Consider the following 22,744-nt stretch of genomic DNA (forward strand, 5'->3'; position numbering starts at 1 on the left):
CTTATCACTATACGCTCACCAGATCGGTTGGCCAATCTTTTCAGATCAGCAGTCAGCGTTTTTGGCCTTGCCAGCAAGAGATTCCTCCGATCACTTCACCAGCCTCTCCAGGCATCCGACCATAAGCTCAGAATAAAACAAGGGAAATGCAATAGTGTGATACCATTTGGATAGAGCTTAATATTATCACCAGTGCACCCCTTTTCCAGAACAGTGCCACCAACGTGCTTCCACCATAAACAGATACACAAGGCGCTCACCAGATGCACTGGCCGACCCGCAACAGACCAGCAATATAGCGTGTTGTTATAACTTCAGTTTTTGGGATAAAGGACATCCTAGGACTCAAACAAAGCCGACCATAGCATAATTCCGTTTGATTTTAATAAGTAATAAAAGTAGTGCACTTACAAATTTGCAGTAAAACATGCGCATATAAAAACGTAGCACAGGATCCTCCAGCGTCTCCTCAGCTCCTTAGGCTCCGCCCTACTAGTTTCGTCCAATGACTCAGCCCCTGATGAGTCATTGGACGAAACTAGTAGGGCGGAGCCTAAGGAGCTGAGGAGACGCTGGAGGATCCTGTGCTACGTTTTTATATGCGCATGTTTTACTGCAAATTTGTAAGTGCACTACTTTTATTACTTATTAAAATCAAACGGAATTATGCTATGGTCGGCTTTGTTTGAGTCCTAGGATGTCCTTTATCCCAAAAACTGAAGTTATAACAACACGCTATATTGCTGGTCTGTTGCGGGTCGGCCAGTGCATCTGGTGAGCGCCTTGTGTATCTGTTTATGGTGGAAGCACGTTGGTGGCACTGTTCTGGAAAAGGGGTGCACTGGTGATAATATTAAGCTCTATCCAAATGGTATCACACTATTGCATTTCCCTTGTTTTATTCTGAGCTTATGGTCGGATGCCTGGAGAGGCTGGTGAAGTGATCGGAGGAATCTCTTGCTGGCAAGGCCAAAAACGCTGACTGCTGATCTGAAAAGATTGGCCAACCGATCTGGTGAGCGTATAGTGATAAGCGCTGTGACAGAAATTTATCAATTTCTTTGGAGGAAGTTTTACAGTGAAGAGCCTATACTTATCAAATGTGGATGAACTTTGTTTGGACAGCATTAGGCTTACGCCAAAGAGGACATTGATTACTTAGCAGCATTAGTGTTGCAGTTCTTGTTACTGTTGATCGCTCTGCTTTTATGTTTTTAATATTTTTGTGAGTGTTACACACACTTTTTATGCAGTAAGCGAACCAGATTGATATAGGAGAGAGGAAAGTAAGGAGGTAGTGAGGAGCGCCAGGTTTTATGTTTATTTAAACAATTGATCTGACAGTAAGTCGGACAGAAAATCTCATAGTGTGTACCCAGCATTACTCAGATGCCACAGTCCTGGTTTTATGCACATAACATATTGCCATTCTGCAGTCTAAGAGAAACTGTTTAGTGCATAGAGTAAGGCCCGGTTCACACTTGCGTTAGAGTTGCAAACGGATCTGATCACCGGTCGATCGCATCCGTTTTCTGTTGCTACTCTGTTACCGTTCCATTTCCCCACATCCCCCTCCAGACTCCACCCCTAAAGTGTATTTTTCTATTTAGAACGTTGCATTTTTTCACTACCCCTAATGCAGCGCTTCAGCGATCTGGAAAAATTGGTGCAGCAGGAAACTTAAAGAGACTCCGTAACAAAAATTGCATCCTGTTTTTTATCATTCCACAAGTTCCAAAAGCTATTCTAATCTGTTCTGCCTTACTGCAGCACTTTCTACTATCACAGTCTCTGTAATAAATCAACTTATCTCTCTCTTGTCAGACTTGTCAGCCTGTGTCTGGAAGGCTGCCAAGTTCTTCAGTGTTGTGGTTCTGCTATGAACTCCCCCTTCCAGGCCCCTCTATGCACACTGCCTGTGTATTATTTAGATTAGAGCAGCTTCTCTCTTCTCTCTTATCTTTTACAAGCTGGATAAATCGTCCTCTGAGCTGGCTGGGCTTTCACATACTGAAGAATTACAGACAAGGGCAAAGCTGTTTGCAGGAAGAAAAGAGCAGCCTGAAACTTCAGTGCATGAGAACAAGGGGAAAGAAACACACAAATGATCTCTTGAGATTCAAAAGGAAGGCTGTATACAGCCTGCTTGTGTATGGATGTATTTTCTTTGTGTGGACATACTGTACAGCAACCTACTTCCTGTTTTGGTGGCCATTTTGTTTGTTTATAAACAAACTTTTTAAAACTCTTTTTAACCACTTTTAATGCGGCGAGGAGCGGCGAAATTGTGACAAAGGGTAATAGGAGATGTCCCCTAACGCACTGGTATGTTTACTTTTGTGCGATTTTAACAATACAGATTCTCTTCCGCTCAGTGGATTGTGCAGAACGGATCCGTTTGAATGGACGGATGTGAATGAATCCATAGGTTAACATTGGATCTTTTTTCATCCGATCCAGGAATGGAGCATTTTTTAGTGCTAGTGTGAACCAGGCCTAACATGGATTCCTGCTCATGCAGTCATTCTGGAATCTGTGCAAATATAATGCAAACTTTATGCAGTTTTGAACTGAGCCAGATGCATCATTCCCTGATTGGTCGAATGCCCAGCTGCATACAATTTTGCATAGCCTCTCACTGAAGCCTCAGTAATGTTGCCAAACAAGTACAATTTCAGCTTCTGTAGTAAATTTCTAGCTGGTTGAAACTTTACACAGCTATTTTTTTTTATAACATATTACAGAAAGGCTTGTGTGACTTCCCATTTATGTTTAGTAGGGATAATCAATGATATGCAAATACTTCCAAGTTTATATACAGTGATGTGAAAAACTATTTGCCCCTTCCTGATTTCTTATTCTTTTGCATGTTTGTCACACTTAAATGTTTCTGCTCATCAAAAAACGTTAACTATTAGTCAAAGATAACATAATTGAACACAAAATGCAGTTTTAAATGATGGCTTTTATTATTTAGTGAGGAAAAAAAACTCCAAATCTACATGGCCCTGTGTGAAAAAGCGATTGCCCCCCTTGTTAAAAAATAACTTAACTGTGGTTTATCACACCTGAGTTCAATTTCTGTAGTCACCCCCAGGCCTGATTACTGCCACACCTGTTTCAATCAAGAAATCACTTAAAGGGAACCTTAACTGAACGGGGGGTAAAGAGTTTCACTTACCTGGGGCTATTACCAGCCCCCTGCAGCAGTCCTGTGCCCTCGGCGCCGCTTTGGAATCCTCTGGTCCCCCGCTGTCACTTAGTTTCGTTTTTGACGACTCACCAGTCGCTGGCTGCCATGCGTATTATTGGAGGCATTCACCAATGCAATTAGCGCTATTGCGGACCGCAACGCGTACCAAAAATACGCGTTGCCGCATATCTACGCGTGCGGAAGCTGGCAACGCGTATTTTTTTACGCGTTGCGGGCCGCAATAGCGCTAATTGCATTGGTGAATGCGTCCAATAATACACATGGCGGCCGGCGACTGGTGAGTCGTCAAAAACGAAACTAAGTGACAGCGGGGGACCAGAGGATTCCAGAGCGGCACCGAGGGCACAGGACTGCTGCAGGGGGCTGGTAATAGCCCCAGGTAAGTGAAACTCTTTACCCCCCATTCAGTTAAGGTTCCCTTTAAATAGGAGCTATCTGACACAGAGAAGTTGACCAAAAGCACCTCAAAAGCTAGATATCATGCCAAGATCCAAAGAAATCCAGGAACAAATGAGAACAAAAGTACTGTAATTGAGATCTATCAGTCTGGTAAAGGTTATAAAGCCATTTCTAAAGCTTTGGGACTCCAGCGAACCACAGTGAGAGCCATTATCCACAAATGGCAAAAACATGGAACAGTGATGAACCTTCCCAAGAGTGGCCGGCCGACCAAAATTACCCCAAGAGCGCGGAGAAAATTCATCCGAGAGGCCACAAAAGACCCCAGGACAACATCTAAAGAACTGCAGGCCTCACTTGCCTCAATTAAAGTGAACCTCCGGACTAAAAATCGACTCAGCAGCACTGAAAAGGCTTGGTGTTTCTATAACAGTTTCACAGCATCAGAACTTTGTTTCTCTTATACAAGCCTCATTTTTAGCTGCACAGAAGGAAACTGCCCGGGCTTTTTTCCCCTGATGCTGTGCAAAGCATGATGGGATTTCTGATTTTGTTGTTCTCGTTCTGCCGTTTTGGTGCAATTTTTTTTTTTTTTTTACATTTTGAATTTGACATTTGAAGCCTAGCGTGTGCAGCTGGGAGGGGTAATCAGGACACAGGACAGTTGGAACTGTGTCTCCTGCTCCTTGACACCTCCTTTCATCCAAAAAGATGGCTGCCCCCATGACAAAGATGGCAGCTCCCATGAATCACAAACATTTGCCTGTTCTTTTAAAACAGGGTGGGTAAGAGATAATATTACCTATCTATTTTAATCAACATAACTAATGTAACTTGATGACAGTATGTTTGTTTAGGCTGAAGTCCCCCTTTAAGGTCAGTGTTCACGACTCCACCATAAGAAAGAGACTGGGCAAAAACGGCCTGCATGGCAGATATCCAAAGCGCAAACCACTTTTAAGCAAAAAGAACATTACGGCTCGTCTCAATTTTGCTAAAAAACATCTCAAGGATTGCCAAGACTTTTGGGAAAATACCTTGTGGACAGACGAGACAAAAGTTGAACTTTTTGGAAGGTGCGTGTCCCGTTACATCTGGCGTAGAAGTAACACAGCATTTCATCAAAAGATCATACCAACAGTAAAATATGGTGGTGGTAGTGTGATGGTCTGGGGTTGTTTTGCTGCTTCAGGACCTGGAAGGCTTGCTGTGATAGATGGAACCATGAATTCTACTGTCTACCAAAAAATCCTGAAGGAGAATGTCCGGCCATCTGTTAGTCAACTCAAGCTGAAGCGATCTTGGGTGCTGCAGCAGGACAATGACCCAAAACACACCAGCAAATCCACCTCTGAATGGCTGAAGAAAAACAAAATGAAGACTTTGGAGTGGCCTAGTACTGACCTGAATCCTATTGAGATGTTGTGGCATGACCTTAAAAAGGCAGTTCATGCTAGAAAACCCTCAAATAAAGCTGAATTACAACAATTCTGCAAAGATGAGTGGGCCAAAATTCCTCCAGAGCGCTGTAAAAGACTTGTTGCAAGTCAAGTTATCGCAAACGCTTGATTGCAGTTATTGCTGCTAAGGGTGGCCCAACCAGTAATTAGGTTCAGGGGGCAATTTCTTTTTCACACAGGGCCATGTAGGTTTTGAGTTTTTTTTCTCACTAAATAATAAAAATTATCATTTAAAACTGCATTTTGTGTTCAATTATGTTATCTTTGACTAATAGTTAACGGTGTTTGATGAGCAGAAACATTTAAGTGTGACAAACATGCAAAAGAATAAGAAATCTGGAAGGGGGCAAATAGTTTTTCACATCACTGTACATTTATGTACATTTTTATGCAAATATATGCAGTTTGAAATTGGACCAATAAATTTAAACAACTGCCATTAGAAGGATATAAAGGCTGCCATATTTATTTCCTTTTAAACAATACCAGTTGCCTGGCTGTCCTGCTGATCCTCTGCCGCTAATATGTTTAGCCATAGACCCTGAACAAGCATGCAGCAGATCAGATGTTTCTGACATTATTATCAGATTATTATCTGACAAGATTATCTGCATGCTGGTTTCTGGTGCTATTCAGACACTATGTGTCAGAGCGGTGCAACTACATATTTTGAATTAAAAAAAATGTTTGGTTTTGGTCCGCTTTAAATTGATTGGTCCATTTTCAAACTGCATATATTTGCATAAACTTAGTAGCATTTGCATATCATTGATCATACCCTGGGTTAGAGCAATTCTTAGTACACAGAAGTGGAACGTCCCTCTTGTCAGGGGAGGAGCCTGGTTGGTGTGCATCTCAGCACTAGGATGAGAGATCCTCAGCAGCTGATTCTTTCATAGAGGCATAATCATAGACACATTTACCCAGTGACATGGATGGCAGTCTTTGGATGCACTGCAGAGACCGCCTGCCACAAAGAACAATAACCAAAAGACACTTAAAGGGGAACTGTCACAAAAAATTAAATGCATAAATACAAGATGCACATTTTCTCCCAAAGCAAACTATTTTTCCCTAAGTTGCCGTGACTTTCAGTAGGTAGTACAAACAGGACTCATTTTGGACTAGTCCATCTACTCAGGAGGGATTCTCTGTATAGATCATTTCCGGAGAGTACTTTTTGAAAAGAAGACATGCACACTGTCACTTTAGGATTTTCTATTCGCTGCACACTATTCTGGCTATTGGACTATGCCGCGATCATCAGTGACAGCTTTTCAAAATAAATAAAACCCTGAGAATCACCCATGAGGAGATGGACTAGTCCAAAGCCTGTTATATTAAACATACTTACTGTAAGTAACAGCAACATAGGAAATGATTCATTTGTAGTGCATTTTACGCTGGGGCATAATATACATGTTACCTGTACGTATTTGGAATGTGACGTTTTTTCACACCTCAGTGAACAGTGTTCTAGTTTATTATGGTGAGGCTAGGAAGGTCTGCCTGGTCCATTGCATCCACAGCAAGCTGTAGAAGTCCTGATTACAGATGGAGATGTAAATGCTTCTAGCTTTCATACTATTATATTATAATTGTATACAGCTTAAAACTGAGCCTATCTTCCTAAGACCCTTCTTTCCTGCACTCCCCTCTATGTATAAGCTTGGCTGCACTGCGTAGTATGGCCCGCCCAGCAGTATGGAGCTGATCGTGCATGGCTTTCCCCTCTGTGCACAAGCTTGGCTGCACTGCGCTGCATGGCCCGCCCAGCAGTATGGAGCTGATCGTGCATGGCTTTTCCCTCTGTGCACAAGCTTGGCTGCACTACGCAGTATGGCCCGCCCAGCAGTATGGAGCTGATCGTGCATGGCTTTTCCCTCTGTGCACAAGCTTGGCTGCACTGCGCAGTTTGGCCCGCCCAGCAGTATGGAGCTGATCGTGCATGGCTTTTCCCTCTGTGCACAAGCTTGGCTGCACTGCGCAGTATGGCCCGCCCAGCAGTATGGAGCTGATCGTGCATGGCTTTTCTAATGTGCACAAGCTTGGCTGCACTGCGCAGTATGGCCCGCCCAGCAGTATGGAGCAGATCGTGCATGGCTTTTCCCTCTGTGCACAAGCTTGGCTGCACTGCGCAGCATGGCCTGCTCAGCAGTGTGGAGCTGATCGTGCATGGCTTTTCCCTCTGTGCACAAGCTTGGCTGCACTGCGCAGTATGGCCTGCCCAGCAGTGTGGAGCTGATCGTGCATGGCTTTTCCCTCTGTGCACAAGCTTGGCTGCACTGTGCAGCATGGCCTGCCCAGCAGTATGGAGCTGATCGTGCATGGCTTTTCCCTCTGTGCACAAGCTTGGCTGCACTGCGCAGTATGGCCCGCCCAGCAGTATGGAGCTGATCGTGCATGGCTTTCCCCTCTGTGCACAAGCTTGGCTGCACTGCGCAGCATGGCCTGCCCAGCAGTATGGAGCTGATCGTGCATGGCTTTTCCCTCTGTGCACAAGCTTGGCTGCACTGCGCAGTATGGCCCGCCCAGCGGTGTGGAGCTGATCGTGCATGGCTTTTCCCTCTGTGCACAAGCTTGGCTGCACTGCGCAGTATGGGCCGCCCAGCAGTATGGAGCAGATCGTGCATGGCTTTTCCCTCTGTGCACAAGCTTGGCTGCACTGCGCAGTATGGCCCGCCCAGCAGTATGGAGCTGATCGTGCATGGCTTTTCCCTCTGTGCACAAGCTTGGCTGCACTGCGCAGTATGGCCCGCCCAGCAGTATGGAGCTGATCGTGCATGGCTTTTCCCTCTGTGCACAAGCTTGGCTGCACTGCGCAGTATGGCCCGCCCAGCAGTATGGAGCTGATCGTGCATGGCTTTTCCCTCTGTGCACAAGCTTGGCTGCAATGCGTAGTATGTCCTGCCCAGCAGTATGGAGCTGATCGTGCATGGCTTTTCCCTCTGTGCACAAGCTTGGCTGCACTGCGCAGCATGGCCTGCCCAGCAGTATGGAGCTGATCGTGCATGGCTTTTCCCTCTGTGCACAAGCTTGGCTGCACTGCGCAGTATGGCCTGCCCAGCAGTATGGAGCTGATCGTGCATGGCTTTTCCCTCTGTGCACAAGCTTGGCTGCACTGCGCAGTATGGCTCGCCCAGCAGTATGGAGCTGATCGTGCATGGCTTTTCCCTCTGTGCACAAGCTTGGCTGCACTGCGCAGTATGGCCTGCCCAGCAGTATGGAGCTGATCATGCATGGCTTTTCCCTCTGTGCACAAGCTTGGCTGCACTGCGCAGCATGGCCCGCCCAGCAGTATGGAGCTGATCGTGCATGGCTTTTCCCTCTGTGCACAAGCTTGGCTGCACTGCGCAGTATGGCCCGCCCAGCAGTATGGAGCTGATCGTGCATGGCTTTTCCCTCTGTGCACAAGCTTGGCTGCACTGCGCAGTATGGCCCGCCCAGCAGTATGGAGCTGATCGTGCATGGCTTTTCTAATGTGCACAAGCTTGGCTGCACTGCGCAGTATGGCCCGCCCAGCAGTATGGAGCAGATCGTGCATGGCTTTTCCCTCTGTGCACAAGCTTGGCTGCACTGCGCAGCATGGCCTGCTCAGCAGTGTGGAGCTGATCGTGCATGGCTTTTCCCTCTGTGCACAAGCTTGGCTGCACTGTGCAGTATGGCCTGCCCAGCAGTGTGGAGCTGATCGTGCATGGCTTTTCCCTCTGTGCACAAGCTTGGCTGCACTGCGCAGCATGGCCTGCCCAGCAGTATGGAGCTGATCGTGCATGGCTTTTCCCTCTGTGCACAAGCTTGGCTGCACTGCGCAGTATGGCCCGCCCAGCAGTATGGAGCTGATCGTGCATGGCTTTCCCCTCTGTGCACAAGCTTGGCTGCACTGCGCAGCATGGCCTGCCCAGCAGTATGGAGCTGATCGTGCATGGCTTTTCCCTCTGTGCACAAGCTTGGCTGCACTGCGCAGTATGGCCCGCCCAGCGGTGTGGAGCTGATCGTGCATGGCTTTTCCCTCTGTGCACAAGCTTGGCTGCACTGCGCAGTATGGGCCGCCCAGCAGTATGGAGCAGATCGTGCATGGCTTTTCCCTCTGTGCACAAGCTTGGCTGCACTGCGCAGTATGGCCCGCCCAGCAGTATGGAGCAGATCGTGCATGGCTTTTCCCTCTGTGCACAAGCTTGGCTGCACTGCGCAGTATGGCCCGCCCAGCAGTATGGAGCTGATTGTGCATGGCTTTTCCCTCTGTGCACAAGCGGCTTTGTGTACTGTACAGGAGCAATCCTTACTGAGACCTGTGCAGTGTGGTCGTGCTCATACAGCTGTGGAGAAGAAAAGGGTCCTGGCCTTTGAGGACGCCTCTACAATGGTAAGTATGCTCTTCCCCTTCCTCCGAGGCTTCAGTTTTGCTTTGATTGGTGGATAGTATAAAATGTGACTGAAGTGCAATAACAGGCAGTTACAAGACATGCAAAGTACCGTAACTGTTCTCAGAGACTCCATTAACCCCCTTGGCGGTATGAGTCTTTCTGGATTTTAGGTTCTAAAAGCGGTGCAATTTTTTTGCACACTTGCACACTGGAGAAAAAAAAATCCTGCTACCAGGGAGATCTGCAGCAGCCCAGCAATCACTCACCTCCCTGGCTCCAGGGCTGCAGTTTTCCCTCCATCCTCCGGGTGGTGCTGCAACTCTAAAGTGAGATTGCCGGCTGTCGTCATGACGACAGCCGGCGATCTCACCAGGAGGAAGCAGAGCCTCGGAGGAGCGGAGGAAAAATGGCGGCCGAAGTCGGGATCCCCGGGAGGTGTGTAGAAACGCCCGCTGCGCGCATTGCTCTGCACACAGCCTCCAGCGACTACCCCGAGCAGAGGCCGGGATTACCGCTCTGAGCTGCGGTTCTCAGCCCTGACCCTAGCTCGGGATTACCGCCAAGAGGTTAGGAACAGTCAGCAAACATTTCTACAGCAGAAATCAGCTAGGCAGGTTCTCTTGTCCTCCATCAGCAATGGCCAATGAGATTCAAATAATTCTAAATCAATGTAGCTTGAATATGGACCAATCAGATAAGATCCATGAATATGGACTCGCTGATTTTGATTGGCCCATTTGCAAGCGGCATAGAATTTGCATCTTATTAACCATAGTGAGGGTGATCTCCTCTGGCTGGAGAGGAACTCTGCCCAAATTCACGTGGCTAATAATTAATACCAGTAAGCTTAACTGATTCATCGTTCACCTTCCAAATCCGATTAATAACGACGGTTAAAGAGATGCGGAGAATCGCACCTTGCATGCAAGTTTAATGCAATTCTGGATTGGCCCATTTCCAAGCTGCATACAATCTGCATTTAAGGGAACCTGAGTCTCGGGGTCCATACTTACCTGGGGCTTCTTTAAGCCCCCTTGAGGCCGCTTGGTCCCTTGCTATCTCCTGTCCCCAGCTGGATGGCCCAGTAACCTGGCTGAGTCACGCTTTGTCACACATCTGTGCAGGCGCAGAATGCTGCACGCAAAACTCAGCCAGGCTACCGGGACGTCCAGTGGGGCACAGGAGATGGAAGGGACCAAGCAGCCTCAAGGGGGCTTAAAGGGGAACTGTAGTGAAAATCTTAAAATTTAAAAACACATACAAAGAAGTACATTTCTCCCAGAGTAAAATGAGCCATAAATTACTTTTCTCCTATGTTGCTGTCACTTATAGTAGGTAGTAGAAATCTGACAGAAGTGACAGATTTTGGGCTAGCCCATCTCTCCATAGGGGATTCTCAGCATGGCCTTTATTCTTTATAAAGACATTCCCTGAAAAAGATTTATACAAAGATGCTGGCCAGCTTCCCTGCACACTTCTTAAGCAGTCGGACGGAGCAACTGCCATTCACTAAGTGCTTTTAAAGAACAAGCGACACCCATGCTAACCTAGAAATAAAAACACATATATAAGTAGATAAATACTACTTCTACTTACATAACAGATGTATTGTGCTATCCACGTACTGATTCCTGTGAACTTTATAAAGGAAAAGCAGAAAATCCTATTCTAGGCAGTGGCCATCTTGCCAAGCTAATGCTGACATCATATCCTCCCTGACCCTTGTTTTCCCCCCTCCCTTCTCTTGCTCATTGTGTATTCATTAGCTGCCCTCCTCCCAGAGTCTTCAGACACTCCCACTGAGGTGTATACTACCGGTAACAACTGCACTGTCTTTTTTTGTTTACACATCCAATCACAGTCACCTCAGCCTTGCTTGTAAACACAGGTGAGCAGAGGTGTTTCAGACAAGAAAGCTAGGCAGGGAAATAAATGGAAGAGAAAGAATATATTAGTTCAAACTCCTGACTAACATACAAAGCCCTCCATGAGTTGTGCCCTCCATACATCTCATCACTAATCTCAAAGATATTGTCCCTCCCGCAACCTTCGCTCCTCCCAGGAAATTCTCCTGGCCTCTAAGCTGATCACCTCCTCTCATGCTCACATCCAGGACATTACACGAGCATCACCCCTTATCTGGAACTCTCTTCCACAGCCTGTACGTCATGCTCCAAACCTGGACATCTTCAAACACACTCTTAAAACACACCTTTTCAGACAAGCTTTTAACATTCTATAGCCCTTATTTACTTATCTGACACAATGTAATCAGAGGCAAAGGGTCACTGCCTCATCCATCCTCCACCCCCTTACCTAGTGTGTCCCCCACAACCCATTAGAGTGTAAGCTCGCAAGGGCAGAGTCATCATCCTAATGTTTACTGTTCTTGTAACAATATTTGTGCTGCTTGGAACTCTGCTGTACATTTGTTAGTTGTATCTATGTTCCCCTTGTCGTCTTACTGTGCTTTGTAAAGCGCTGCGGAATATGTTGGCGCTAATAATAATATATAAAAAGAACTCCCGGCATTCAACTCTTTGGCACTGTTTGGCACTAGGGCCAGTGCTCATAAAGTATGTGATATCTACAAACCATAACAGCAGAAAAAGTTTTGAATGCAGGATTAGCATCTTTATCACTTAATACACTCAGAGCAGTTGCTGTTGAAATTAGATTTTTATGGTGACACTCCCGCTTTAAAACTAAAGAAAACCCTGAGAACCCCCCTATGAGAAGATGGGCTAGTCCAAAAGCTGTCAGTAATGTCAGATTTCTACTACCTACTGTAAGTGACAGCAACATAAGAGAAAAGTCATTTATGGCTCATTTTACTCTGGAAGAAACATACTTCTTATTTGTATATGTTTACATGTATTTAAAATGTTAAGATTTTCGTGAAAGAGAACCACTCTACTTCTTCCTGCCTTATCAACTGTCCAACTAGAAGGACAGACAGTCAGGACTGGTGCCACTCCATCTGCCTGTTCCACCAGTATCACAAGCCAGGAATAACACTGCCGTACCATCCCATCTGTACACCGCTCCCAACACCACCCTACTACTTCCTGTGCAACTAGAAGGACAGACAGTCAGGACTGGTGCCACTCCATCTGCCTGTTCCACCAGTATCACAAGCCAGGAATAACACTGCCGTACCATCCCATCTGTACACCGCTCCCAACACCACCTTACTACTTCCTGTCCAACTAGAAGGACAGACAGTCAGGACTGGTGCCACTCCATCTGCCTGTTCCATCAGTATCACAAGCCAGGAATAACACTGCCGTACCATCCCATCTGTACACCGCTCCCAACACCACCCTACTACTTCCTGTCCAACTAGAAGGACAGACAGTCAGGACTGGTGCCACTCCATCTGCCTGTTCCACCAGTATCACACGCCAGGAATAACACTGCCGTACCATCCCATCTGTACACAGCTCCCAACACCACCCTACTACTTCCTGTCCAACTAGAAGGACAGACAGTCAGGACTGGTGCCACTCCATCTGCCTGTTCCATCAGTATCACAAGCCAGGAATAACACTGCCGTACCATCCCATCTGTACACAGCTCCCAACACCACCCTACTACTTCCTGTCCAACTAGAAGGACAGACAGTCAGGACTGGTGCCACTCCATCTGCCTGTTCCATCAGTATCACAAGCCAGGAATAACACTGCCGTACCATCCCATCTGTACACAGCTCCCAACACCACCCTACTACTTCCTGTCCAACTAGAAGGACAGACAGTCAGGACTGGTACCACTCCATCTGCCTGTTCCATCAGTATCACAAGCCAGGAATAACACTGCCGTACCATCCCATCTGTACACAGCTCCCAACACCACCCTACTACTTCCTGTCCAACTAGAAGGACAGACAGTCAGGACTGGTGCCACTCCATCTGCCTGTTCCACCAGTATCACAAGCCAGGAATAACACTGCCGTACCATCCCATCTGTACACAGCTCCCAACACCACCCTACTACTTCCTGTCCAACTAGAAGGACAGACAGTCAGGACTGGTACCACTCCATCTGCCTGTTCCACCAGTATCACAAGCCAGGAATAACACTGCCGTACCATCCCATCTGTACACCGCTCCCAACACCACCCTACTACTTCCTGTCCAACTAGAAGGACAGACAGTCAGGACTGGTGCCACTCCATCTGCCTGTTCCACCAGTATCACAAGCCAGGAATAACACTGCCGTACCATCCCATCTGTACACAGCTCCCAACACCACCCTACTACTTCCTGTCCAACTAGAAGGACAGACAGTCAGGACTGGTGCCACTCCATCTGCCTGTTCCACCAGTATCACAAGCCAGGAATAACACTGCCGTACCATCCCATCTGTACACAGCTCCCAACACCACCCTACTACTTCCTGTCCAACTAGAAGGACAGACAGTCAGGACTGGTACCACTCCATCTGCCTGTTCCATCAGTATCACAAGCCAGGAATAACACTGCCGTACCATCCCATCTGTACACAGCTCCCAACACCACCCTACTACTTCCTGTCCAACTAGAAGGACAGACAGTCAGGACTGGTGCCACTCCATCTGCCTGTTCCATCAGTATCACAAGCCAGGAATAACACTGCCGTACCATCCCATCTGTACACAGCTCCCAACACCACCCTACTACTTCCTGTCCAACTAGAAGGACAGACAGTCAGGACTGGTGCCACTCCATCTGCCTGTTCCATCAGTATCACAAGCCAGGAATAACACTGCCGTACCATCCCATCTGTACACAGCTCCCAACACCACCCTACTACTTCCTGTCCAACTAGAAGGACAGACAGTCAGGACTGGTGCCACTCCATCTGCCTGTTCCACCAGTATCACAAGCCAGGAATAACACTGCCGTACCATCCCATCTGTACACAGCTCCCAACACCACCCTACTACTTCCTGTCCAACTAGAAGGACAGACAGGACTGGTGCCACTCCATCTGCCTGTTCCACCAGTATCACAAGCCAGGAATAACACTGCCGTACCATCCCATCTGTACACAGCTCCCAACACCACCTTACTACTTCCTGTCCAACTAGAAGGACAGACAGTCAGGACTGGTACCACTCCATCTGCCTGTTCCATCAGTATCACAAGCCAGGAATAACACTGCCGTACCATCCCATCTGTACACAGCTCCCAACACCACCCTACTACTTCCTGTCCAACTAGAAGGACAGACAGTCAGGACTGGTGCCACTCCATCTGCCTGTTCCACCAGTATCACAAGCCAGGAATAACACTGCCGTACCATCCCATCTGTACACAGCTCCCAACACCACCCTACTACTTCCTGTCCAACTAGAAGGACAGACAGTCTGGACTGGTGCCACTCCATCTGCCTGTTCCACCAGTATCACAAGCCAGGAATAACACTGCCATACCATCCCATCTGTACACAGCTCCCAACACCACCCTACTACTTCCTGTCCAACTAGAAGGACAGACAGTCAGGACTGGTGCCACTCCATCTGCCTGTTCCACCAGTATCACAAGCCAGGAATAACACTGCCGTACCATCCCATCTGTACACAGCTCCCAACAGCTCCCAACACCACCCTACTACTTCCTGTCCAACTAGAAGGACAGACAGTCAGGACTGGTGCCACTCCATCTGCCTGTTCCATCAGTATCACAAGCCAGGAATAACACTGCCGTACCATCCCATCTGTACACAGCTCCCAACACCACCCTACTACTTCCTGTCCAACTAGAAGGACAGACAGTCAGGACTGGTGCCACTCCATCTGCCTGTTCCACCAGTATCACAAGCCAGGAATAACACTGCCGTACCATCCCATCTGTACACAGCTCCCAACACCACCCTACTACTTCCTGTCCAACTAGAAGGACAGACAGTCTGGACTGGTGCCACTCCATCTGCCTGTTCCACCAGTATCACAAGCCAGGAATAACACTGCCATACCATCCCATCTGTACACAGCTCCCAACACCACCCTACTACTTCCTGTCCAACTAGAAGGACAGACAGTCAGGACTGGTGCCACTCCATCTGCCTGTTCCACCTGTATCACACGCCAGGAATAACACTGCCGTACCATCCCATCTGTACACAGCTCCCAACACCACCTTACTACTTCCTGTCCAACTAGAAGGACAGACAGTCAGGACTGGTACCACTCCATCTGCCTGTTCCACCAGTATCACAAGCCAGGAATAACACTGCCGTACCATCCCATCTGTACACAGCTCCCAACACCACCCTACTACTTCCTGTCCAACTAGAAGGACAGACAGTCAGGACTGGTGCCACTCCATCTGCCTGTTCCACCTGTATCACAAGCCAGGAATAACACTGCCGTACCATTCCATCTGTACACAGCTCCCAACACCACCCTACTACTTCCTGTCCAACTAGAAGGACAGACAGTCAGGACTGGTGCCACTCCATCTGCCTGTTCCATCAGTATCACAAGCCAGGAATAACACTGCCGTACCATCCCATCTGTACACCGCTCCCAACACCACCCTACTACTTCCTGTCCAACTAGAAGGACAGACAGTCAGGACTGGTGCCACTCCATCTGCCTGTTCCACCAGTATCACAAGTCAGGAATAACACTGCCGTACCATCCCATCTGTACACAGCTCCCAACACCACCCTACTACTTCCTGTCCAACTAGAAGGACAGACAGTCAGGACTGGTGCCACTCCATCTGCCTGTTCCACCTGTATCACACGCCAGGAATAACACTGCCGTACCATCCCCATCTGTACACCGCTCCCAACACCACCCTACTACTTCCTGTCCAACTAGAAGGACAGACAGTCCGGACTGGTGCCACTCCATCTGCCTGTTCCACCAGTATCACAAGCCAGGAATAACACTGCCATACCATCCCATCTGTACACAGCTCCCAACACCACCCAATACAACACATCATCATGTTCTAATAGGCACAGCCTAAAGAAGAGCCAAAGAGTTATTTAAGAGCATAAGAAGACATTTCACTGCCCTGCTCCAGTGTTACAAAAGGTGGACTTGCATCTTAAGAGTATCCATTTAACAGCTATGTGGGGGGTAAAGCAAACTGTGTGTAAAATATGCTGAAGTTAAAAGCACATACAGACATGAGGACGGACTTGCTCTCATTTTTTTAGGGGGGAGAGGCAGCTTGTAGGGTTCTTAAAGTGGACCTGAACTCTTGAACAGGACAGAAGGGAAACAGAGGAATGCACCTGTATGTATTTAGAGAGTTTAACAAGTCCAATTCCTCCTCATCTGTCACTAATCACAACTGAAATTTGATGTGTCAGCTGGCTGGCTGCCTCGGCAAAGCAGCTAATTTGTAAACACAGGATGTTAACCCTTTGTCTGCTTCCACGAAAGTCCATCACATTTATTGCAGGATTTGTATCAGCTGTAACAAAGAAACATTGGTTATCTTTTAGAGCAGAGAGGAAGTTCTGAGGTCAGTTCCGCTTTAAATATTTTAAATTAAACCTGTTCCCTGAATGTATCCTTATATGCAAATTACTGTATATTACCCTGAGAGGTCTGTCTTGCTTCCAGTTGCCATGGGTCGGTGTTGATTTACAAATGGTAATCAAGATTATGACTGGTTGCTATGGACGCCAGGCATATATAATTAACGCATGCAAGGCCCTGAATCTCAGTTCCACCTCTCTCGAGAAGAGTTAAAGTGAACCTCTAGACTAAAAATCTACTCAGCAGCACTGAAAAGGCTTGGTGTTTCTTTTACAGTTTCACAGCATCAGAACTTTTCTTACCCAAGCCTCATTTTTAGCTGCACAGAAGCTAAGCTCCGCCCCATCAAAGAAAACTGCCCGGGCATTTTTCCCCTGATGATGTGCAAAGCATGGTGGGATTTCTGATGTTGTTGTTCTCGTTCTGCTGTTTTGGTGCAGATTTTTTTTTATTTTGAATTTGAGATTTGAAGCCTAGCGCGCGCAGCTGGTAGGGGTGATCCGGACACAGGACAGTTAGAACTGTGTCTCATGCTCCCTGTCACCTCCTTTTAAACCAAAAGGATGGCTGCCCCCATGAAATCACAAACATTTGCCTGTTCTTCTAAAACAGGGTGGGTAAGAGATTATATTACCTAGGTATTTTAATTAACATAACTAATGTAACTTAACGACAGTATGTTTGTTTAGGCTGAAGTTCCCCTTTAGGTTAGCAGAAGACCAGTACCCACTAAACCCTTCACCAATATCACATAAGCTGGTGACAGTGAGCCAATTGGAACAGCTAAGGAAGGGGAGAGATGTGTAAAATTTATGACACAGGCTGGATGTGTACACTCCAAGAATAGAAAACTAACGTGAAAGGCAAACCTGGATCAATGACAACTTTATAAACTACGAGGCCTAAACTACTCTGCCATGTTCTACAGTCATTCCAATCATAAGAGGTACTGTCACTTACACTTGGCAGACTCTGAAAATCGTGCATCACAACATACATATCATTGTTGTTGCAGTGTTCTCCCCAGAATTTTTTTCCAGCCGGGTGGGATGAGATGAGAGAATGCAGGGCCGGTACTTCTGTGCGCAACTCTGCTTACAGCATAGGAGGTGGTGAGCTGATAACAGCCGGGTGCTCACCAAAACTAGCCGGGCGAAGCACCCGGCTAAAAGAGCCTGGGGAGAACACTGGCTGCTGTGATCTGTCCGGGATTATACACTACAGCAGAATTCTGTCAAGATATCCTATAAGACAGGACAACTAATATAGGAGGGCCAATTACTGAACATACAGTCAAGAGCCAATCAGCCTTCTCTCTCTCTCCTATAAAGCGGACAGACCAGTTGCCCCACATTACTGCTTATTGCTGGACATTGTTCTGGCATACCAAAGAGGACCAGTCACAAAACAACAAGTGGGAACTACGCATAATCTGAATGACAATAGTGTAAGCTTTTCTACTCCGGTATATTTGCCCCATTATCATTATCTGATTTCACCCCTTTTGGTGGTACCTCCAGTTGGAGGTAGCACAGCAGTCCCCATATAACGTAAATGTAATACTGGTCACTCTAAAGAGAACCAGAGACGAAGCACCTTCTTGTATTTTACCATATATATCAATGGGAACATGACCGTAAACACCTAATCTGCTCTTTGTTTCATTAGTCACTGCTCAGTCTGCTTCTTATCAGCCCTGATAAGAATCCCTGACTGAGAATTCAGTCTAGCTTTGCCCCGAATGATTATAGCTGAGTCAGTCTTCTGTGATGTCTTTTCAAGCCCAAGCCTGCCCCCTTGTGGCTCTGATTTCCTGCTAGGTATCCTCTTAGCAGGAAAGCAGAGCCACAAGGGGGCAGGATTGGGCTTGAAAAGAAATCACAGAAGACTGACTCAGCTAGACTGAATGCTGAGAAGCTAGACTGAATGCTCAGTCGGGGATTCTTATCAGGGCTGATAACAGGCAGATTTAGCGGAGAAGAATGAAACAAAGAGCAGATTAGCTGTTTACTGTCATGTCCCCATTGATATATATGGTAAAACACATCAGGGTGCTTCGTCTCTGGTTCTCTTTAAGATTGTAATCATACAATAACAGACTGTGTCTATGCAGAACCTAACTGCAGAGAGATTATAAATTGCTTACAATCACTCGAATTGTTTACAATCATTGAATGGCAGATCAGACTGCACTGAAGTTTTTAATTTGAAGCAGTGGACAGATCTTTTATGATCAGTTTAAATTCAACCATTTAAGATGAAAATATTAAAGAGAAAGCTTACTTAACGAATAAAATTGCTATTTTTTCACAATATTCATTTAAAAATGTCGCCAATGTTTGCCCATTCACCCGATTCACATTCTGAAATTTATCAGCGATGCCGGCATCTTTATTGCTGGCAAGGTGAATCCCGCTCCCAAAGATCTCCCAGAGTGCTCTGGGGCAGGAGGCATCGTAACATCATAGCCATACAGCAATACATAATAACATAAAGGGAGTATCCTGGATAATATTTATGGTCTGCTATGAGGCATTACAGGTCCTCTTTAACATGCATCCAATGTGTGGCCAGTATTGTACACACAAATACGTATCCATTAGCGTCATAAGGGCTGTGCCACGCCGCCAAGTGCTTTTCCATCCATTTTCGTTGTTTTAAAAAAAAACGCTCCCATTGCAATTGCGACTATTTTGCCACTATTTAGTGCAAGTCAATGGGAACAGTTTTGAAAAAAACGAAAACTGATTAAAAAGAACTCAACAGTGTGTCTCCGCCCTTACTAGTATCCTCAACATCTTCTTTACTGAGTAGTTCAGGGTAGCAACTGAACCGCTTAGTTATGGGCTAGTTGAGATGTCCAGAGTGGTGGGGATCGGCTTAACAATGAAACCTCTGCCTGTAATGTCTGCCCATGTAGAGGTACTACTGATGTGTACACTACTACCTCTGGGCACCCACAAATACCCAACAAAGGATGAGAATAGCTGGCAGGTCCCCGATGAGGTGGCCTTATCTACTGCCTGAGGTCAGTTTTGATCGCACGCAATCTCCTCAATCGTCTGAACGAACGGAAGCCTTCATTAAAAAAATTCAGTTGTTTTCCTTTCTGTAGTCCCACCAGAATGTTACCAGCCACTTTCACGACTGGATCCTTTTCTATAAAAACCCCAGAGAGCATGTGCTATCAGCAATGCGCTCTAACAAACAGGACTGCCTTGGAGGTTGCAGGTCACCATTACAGCAGAAGCCCCACCCTCAAAGAGAGAGAGAAAAAAAGGCAAAAAACACAAAAAAACTCTCTCTAAACAGCAAACTTGCACAATTATAACAAGCATTGGACAAAGATTCTAAATATCCATTTGTAATTGGATGTCTTTAAAGGGTCATTCCACTGCAAACCACTGTCAGTAGCTGACGATGGTAGAATCAACCATTATCTTTACTTGGGGGGGGGGGCACCATGTAGATATATAGGCATCTCCTACTGTCCCGCTAGTGTCGTTGGGAAATACTGTCACTGGAGCATAAGCGGCCTACGTGTAGCCAGTGGGTGTGTCAACCTTCTACACTTTCATCACCGAAGCTTCCATTTTGGATGGCCTACCACTTCAAACAAGACATGCAACCCTTATAAAGAACAATCCGTTTTGAACAACCAGTCAAATTTTCCAGTTGCCAGTCTAACTGGCATAGCAATAACATAGTAAGAAGCCAACTGGTTTTGTAGGGTATCATGGGCTGTTCTTCAGACAGGCACTTCCTATGTGAAATCATTATGTCTGGGTGGGGGAAGCCTACATTATGCTAGAAGAACATGGTCACATCCTTGTCACATCATCACAGAACTTTTGAGAACCTCCCATTCCAACTACACATCTCAAACTTGGCCTTCTTGCCTCGGCCTATCGATCTTGCCGGCACTGCCTTAGAGGTCTAAACCCTGGTTGCTCTTCAATGCAAGGTGACCTCAACGCCAGCATTGTGTCATACAAGTCATGTGGTGACTCTTTATAATGTAATATGCACCTGTAAAGCAAAGGCCTTTCTGGAGAAATTGGGACACCGTGACAATAAGCCTGTCTCATACCGTACAGTAATACCGCATAAGGCCCTAATCGTGGTCAATCCCTTTGGTGCTGAGAATGGAATTAACCCCGATTAAGGTATTGGTGCATTGATACAGAATACATATCAGAAGCTTGGTTGGCTTATCCCACAGAGTAATTCTGTACAAGTCTTCAGTCACATTACCCCTTTTTTTCAGTCTTATCGTCCGTACATGCCGAAGACCAAAAAGCTGAAGAACACTGTGACCCCCACCAGGGAGACCGTAGCCGGGGCGGTGAAGAACTGGCGGTAGTTGATCCGGAAGTACCAGATCAGCGCCAGCATGACTACAAAGACTGGGATCATCAGGTTCCCAATGGGAGGGGATAGACCGGTATGCTCCGCAGAGGCCCCTCCAGCCTCAGGTCCTGCTGGGGAGGAGGGGGCGGTGGCTTGAGAGCGGTGGCAGTGGATGACGCAGTTGTCTGTGATGTGGAGGGAGCGCAAGGTCTGGGAGGAGTCCTGAAGGAGCTGTCCTTGGAAAATGAGCTTCATCTGAGGTTCCTGACCTGGGAAATATTTACTGGAGAGAGAAAGAGAAAATGCATCAATATGGGAGAATCCCAGCAGAATAAGTACACGGTATACACCATCTCCAGTCATGCATTGCACTGTACCTGTGCCAGAGGGTAAAAAGCGCCTACTGACCGTTCCCCTTGTAACACTACCGTATTTTTCATAATATAAGACGCGCCTTTTCTTCCCCAAGACTGCTGGGGAAAAGTGGGTGTGTCTTATATTCAGAAGATACGGTATTGTGGCCGCCAGAATATACTTACCATATCCTGCCGCTGCGCTCCTCTCCCCCTCGCTCCGGTGCTGCAGCTCCACATGCAATTGTCTTCTCCTCCAGTAGATTCTGTACTCAGCAGCTGCCGGCTGCTATACAACTTCAATGGTCCGTTGTTCCTGGCCGGCTCTTACTTGCTGATTATTGGTTCCCTGCATTACTCAAGCGGTGCTCGTGCGCCGTACACCATGCGTGACCCCGGCACATGTGTGCTACTGGGGTCACACAGAGAACTAGTAATCTGGAAGAAGAGCTGCCCGGGAACAACAGACCATTGAAGTTGTATAGCGGCAGGCAGCGGCTGTGTACAGGACCCAGAGAAGATAATCATGCGAGGAGCCATTACTGGAGGAGAAGAGGAGCATGCAGGGGGTCATGGAGGATTGAAGTTGTATAGCGGCAGGCAGCGGCTGTGTACAGGACCCAGAGAAGAGGATCATGCGAGGAGCCATTACTGGAGGAGAAGAGGAGCATGCAGGGGGTCATGGAGGCCTGAAGTTGTATAGCGGCAGGCAGCGGCTGTGTACAGGACCCAGAGAAGAGGATCATGCGAGGAGCCATTACTGGAGGAGAAGAGGAGCATGCAGGGGGTCATGGAGGATTGAAGTTGTATAGCGGCAGGCAGCGGCTGTGTACAGGACCCAGAGAAGATGATCATGCGAGGAGCCATTACTGGAGGAGAAGAGGAGCATGCAGGGGGTAATGGAGGACTGAAGTTGTATAGCGGCAGGATGCGGCTTTGTACAGGACCCAGAGAAGATGATCATGTGAGGAGCCATTACTGGAGGAGAAGAGGAGCATGCAGGGGGTAATGGAGGACTGAAGTTGTATAGCGGCAGGATGCGGCTGTGTACAGGACCCAGAGAAGATGATCATGTGAGGAGCCATTACTGGAGGAGAAGAGGAGCATGCAGGGGGTAATGG

At 47.1% G+C, this 22,744-nt stretch overlaps 1 protein-coding gene across 1 annotated transcript in view; it reads right to left on the reverse strand.

Moving 5' to 3' along the window:
- Positions 1–19,090: 19,090 nt before the first annotated feature.
- TMUB2 (transmembrane and ubiquitin like domain containing 2) overlaps positions 19,091–22,744 on the reverse strand; it is an 83,304-nt gene continuing 79,650 nt past the window's right edge. Inside the window, exon 3 of the mRNA XM_068262531.1 lies at positions 19,091–21,553. Within this exon, the coding sequence (XP_068118632.1) occupies positions 21,190–21,553 (364 nt within the window). The 3' untranslated portion in view covers positions 19,091–21,189. The remainder of the gene's footprint in view (positions 21,554–22,744) is intronic.

The sequence above is a fragment of the Hyperolius riggenbachi genome, chromosome 12 (assembly GCF_040937935.1).
Source record: "Hyperolius riggenbachi isolate aHypRig1 chromosome 12, aHypRig1.pri, whole genome shotgun sequence".
Classification (NCBI taxonomy): Eukaryota; Metazoa; Chordata; class Amphibia; order Anura; family Hyperoliidae; genus Hyperolius; species Hyperolius riggenbachi.